The 4,713-nt window shown below is 40.1% G+C and overlaps 1 protein-coding gene across 1 annotated transcript; it reads right to left on the bottom strand.

Annotated features, from left to right (window-relative positions):
- Positions 1-227: 227 nt before the first annotated feature.
- Positions 228-3,808, bottom strand: hoxa13a (homeobox A13a). Its single transcript, XM_082521482.1, has 2 exons — positions 3,045-3,808; positions 228-2,499 (listed from the first exon to the last, which is right to left on the bottom strand). Exons 1-2 carry the CDS (start codon positions 3,694-3,696, stop codon positions 2,252-2,254), a joined length of 900 nt encoding a protein of 299 aa, XP_082377608.1. The 5' UTR covers positions 3,697-3,808; the 3' UTR covers positions 228-2,251.
- Positions 3,809-4,713: the final 905 nt, after the last annotated feature.

Here is a 4,713-nt window from a genome sequence, read left to right as displayed (position 1 = left end):
CCTTAAGGTTAACCCAGTGGCTATAGCGATGTCTGCGATTTCACGACTGGCAACTATCTGGTAATGCGATTAGTACGCAACTCTACGTAGTCTCTCAAGAAAGTATTTAAGGATAACAATTTAACAGACAGACACAATGTACACGATAACATTTACACCATACCTAGAAATTCTGACCTTTTTAATTCACATTTTATTTAGGAAAATAAATCTAAGCACACATTAAATATGTTATTTATTTCCATGTTTTTATTTTTCATTGTTTTGAAATGAAACAGTTCCGTGCGAAACAGTGCTGTCGGGAAGACACCAAACACGTAACCCTCTGAATAAACTCTGCAATCCAGTCGTTGGGTATAGGTCGAAATTTCTAAGGCATTCTCTTAGACCTTTTAAAGGGAGTTTCAATGTAAGCCTACTTAAAACAACAAAGCATAATCAAACAGATACGGGGATTCTCATAAGTGTTCACTGTTTTTTTGTTCTCTCACATTTTCAACAAAGACCAACGAAGGTGAATACTTTGCCAAAAGAAACTTTCTGATTCATCAATCCGGAAAATATTTGGGCTTTTTGCAAATTATATAAATATTAATATACATTTTTGTTTGCTTTGATTTTAGTTAAAAAAAAAACACACAATCTCGGCGCTCTTTCACAAACGCTTAACTTTGACTTTAACACACAGAAAAAAACTTTAATATTAAATCAATAGCTTCCAGTGTGCAGTGAGTCCGTGTGAGCACTTCGGACATATCGCAAAGTTTAATATGTCTTCAATAAAAAGTAAATTGTGGTTCCACTTGTTCCTCCTGCGTATGTTTATTCTCCCGCGTGGTCAAAGTCAAGGCTAAAACACTAGGGCTACTGACTAAGTTCATTATTATTATTATTATTATTATTATTATTATTATTATTATTATTATTATTATTATTATTATTATTATTCAGGCCTCTAAGCTTTGAATGGGATGTCCTGACCACTACAGTATTTTCCACAGTCGTCACTAGATGGCGATGTAAGCTTATATTTCAGCACAGACCAGCCTCAACTGATTTATTTCCTCTAATCCCACAGCCAAACGGGAGTCTACAGCACAGTTCAAATATTTGACTTTCTAAATATAATTTGTATATAGCATTTCTGGATAAAGTTCACCTCAAACCCAGCAAAGCCACTACGAGATAGTATAACTGTAAAAGCTGGCTGTGCGTCTCTACAGCAAATCTGCGGGCCTTCATCGTATTTTAAATTCCTATTTCGTAAAAAAGGAAAATTCGCCTTTTTTTGTTCTTACGTAAGGTAAATACGTTTAAAGGAAAAATAATGTTTATATTAAATTGAGCTATAATCACTCAAATAAACTCAAAGGATACAAACTTAGATAAAATTCAACCAAGTCCATATTTTATTGGGACGGACTTTAACGCGGACATATTGGGACTCACACACAACCTGGATATCACGCCGGAATTTACTTTTACACTTATTTACAAACACAAGAATACGCACACACATTATAAAAGCTATGATTGACATGAACACACATCAGTCATATCATATGACGATTATCTAAGCATGATAATAAGAATTGCACCATGGACTGAATATGCATGAGAGCACGGATTCATATGATAAAACTATACTTCATACAAGTTAAACATGTGGGTAGGTTTTTTAAAAAAAAGAAGAAGAAGAAGAAGAAGCCGGGATTGATTAATATTTAACATCCCACAAGGTCCAAATTTGTCACACCGTCACTTCCTGTGAATCTTCCATTTATCACTCTCGTTAAAAAGTTGTAGTCTAGATAAAGGTGTAGCTCGGTGGCGCACACACCTGAGGTCACTTTGAGAGTGAGCATGCCAAAAGAAAATAATAATAATATTAACAAGAAGAAGAAGAAGTCACGCCTACTGCAGCTATACATTTTCTCTTTTCTCCCACTTGAGTCTCTGAACAATATTTAACAACAAGTAGCAGGAAGAGGTGGGTCCGGAAAGTTTGTCTGGGGAGCTCCGGGAAAACATTTGCCTACATACATATGAATCATAATCGGTCATGAAGGAGCTGCTTGCCCTAATCCGTGTGTGTGTGTGTGTGTGTGTGTGTGTGTGTGTGTGTGTGTGTGTGTGTGTGTGTGTGTGTGTGTGTGTGTGTGTTTTAATTTCCCATAGATTTTGTCCGTCATCTAAAAATCAAAAAATGTGTAAAAAGAAAAAAGAGAAAAAGAGAAAAAAGAAAAAGAAACTAGCTGATAGTTTTCAGCTTGTTGACGATTTTCTTCTCCTTTACGCGTCTGTTTTGAAACCATATCGTGACCTGTCGCTCGGACAGGTTGGTCTGAGCGGATATCCTCCTCCTTTTGTCCTTTGTGATAAATTTATTGGCGGCGTACTCGCGCTCGAGTTCCTTCAGTTGCACCTTGGTGTATGGCACGCGCTTCTTTCTTCCACGTCGATAAGACCCGGAGTCTCCCCCGGCGTGAGACACTGCGTCTGAGAAGGAAAAAAAATACAGAGAGAGAGAGACAAAAGAACATGTGATAATCTGCCTCTAAACTTACTCTCAGAATAAAATTTCCCTCCCACGAAAAAAAAAGAAAAAAAGAAAATGTAAATAGTTGAGTGACACACTTTCAACCTTTTTTTTAAATAAAATAAAATATTTCATGATGTTTGAGGTTATTGATGAAAATGAGAAATCCTCAAACCAACTGGACAGGCTTGACTCTTTAATGATAAGTGATTGATAAAACAATAGAAAAATGTATTTGTGTAATTTTCTCAAAGGAAAACGCAACTTAGCGCATTTTAAAGCGTCCTCATATTAATCTAGTCGTTTTAACGCCCTTTGCTGTATTGTCGCTTACATTTGTTTTGTCATACATTTGAGATGTTCTTCCCACAGTGAGGGAGATTTTATCAACACGCCATGTACTACTGCACCATACATACTGGATTTGCTGTGTGTACTATCGGACTTAAATTGTCAAAAAGCTGCTTCCTGTAAAGGATGGATTCTGTGTAAGGCACATGCCTACCTGGTATGGAGGATTTCCACATGTGTCCGGGCTGAGGCTGCTCCTTGGCGCAGTAGACCTGGCTGTTCCAGCCGTTGGAAGCGAGAGTCCACGGTTGGTAGCTCTCCATAGGCAGAAGAGACTCGTGTCTGGCCTCTGAAGACGCGCTGATAGTTGGCACTACTGGGACGTCCAGGTAACTGGGGACAGGTTGGTACGGGCCAGAGGGATACGTTGGATAAAAAGCAAATTCCTTTGCCCGGGAGGCGAAATCGTCGCCTGAGGCGGACGTGTCCATGTATTTCTCCCCATACGCGGAGGGGGGCTGCGCTCCACACGACTTTATGCTGCTGTGATGCGACATTCTGCACGGGTAACCGAAGTACCCGTACGGCAGGGACGCGCTGGACGAATTCTGAGCTGCAGAGCAGGGGCTGCACTGTTTCACAGGCTCGCCCATCCCGGAGGTATGCACGTCGCTGGACGAGTACGCCGTGCTTGGTGCCAGGGATGCGGGGTGCGCCATCAGATTCCTGCACTGGTTCGCAGCAAAGTTGCCACCAGCAAAACCCTCCATGTTCTTGCTCACTTCATCGGAACCGCCGCCGTTGTCGTAGAGGAACATCACCGACGGGTCGACCCAGCGAGGACGGAGGAGCAGTGACGTTGTCATAGCACGGCATCCAACATTGAAGCTTATGGCTCTTTTTTAAAAAGCCCTCAGACTGAAAAAAGGGAGATACTGCTTCCCGGAGAGTAAAGCCACTCTGACGCGCACAAGAGCGCAGATGTGGCGCTGTTATTGGTCCAGATGTGGTCACGTGACCGGGCTATGCAAAGAGGACGGTAAACATCAGCAGATAATTAAATGGAGAAAAATGCGGCGAAGGGAAGGTGACTGCACCTATCGAGGGGTTTGACTTTTGTCATATTTGATTTAACCAGCATGGATGATGTGCATTAATTTCAAAACAGAACGTAAGGTACAATTTACATGAATCTGTGCTTACGCTCATTTAGGTTTCATGCATCCAAATGATAGAATTTCGTCATTTTGAGAGGAGAAATGCTTATTTTCACATATAATATGCAAACAAGAGTCGATTATTTAAAGGTATGCAACAATTTTTTTTAAAAAAAGAAAGAAAACCGTTGTGACCCAGGCAGTTACATATGACTCATATGCAACGCTTTTAGCCTTTACGCATGCATACTGACCTGCCTTTGTTTGCCTCGCTGTACAAATTCTAATATTATAACACTCTTTACAACAGAACCTTCTTAGTGTAAAAATAAAGTCTGATATATCTGTGCATTGCACCGCTATACACGGAATTAAACAGGGTACTTCTGTCTCCCGCTGATACGCCTCTGTTTGCGCTTTATCCGATAGGACGTGTAAGATGAAAAAAAAAGTTTGATCCTAGTAACTTGGAGGTATTGAAATAACACATATATAATATATATAAACACGTATAATGAGGCGCATGCGTGTAGTTCTGAAAAGGAGACAGGGTTCACTTGTGTATTTCGATAGCAGTTTAAAAAAAGAGAAAAGAGGACATGAGAGATAATCTCGTGTTGTGGGGGATTATTTTATACACTTGACTTCAGACATGTTTACAGTATGCAAAATCAGAAATCAGAAAAGCTCTCGACATGGTGTGCGTGCGTGTTTTTGCATAGGACG

The sequence above is a fragment of the Aulonocara stuartgranti genome (genome assembly GCF_965226115.1).
Source record: "Aulonocara stuartgranti genome assembly, chromosome: 22".
NCBI classification, from domain to species: Eukaryota; Metazoa; Chordata; class Actinopteri; order Cichliformes; family Cichlidae; genus Aulonocara; species Aulonocara stuartgranti.
Note: the sequence above shows the minus strand (reverse complement) of the source record. Positions and strands in the feature narration are given on the sequence as shown.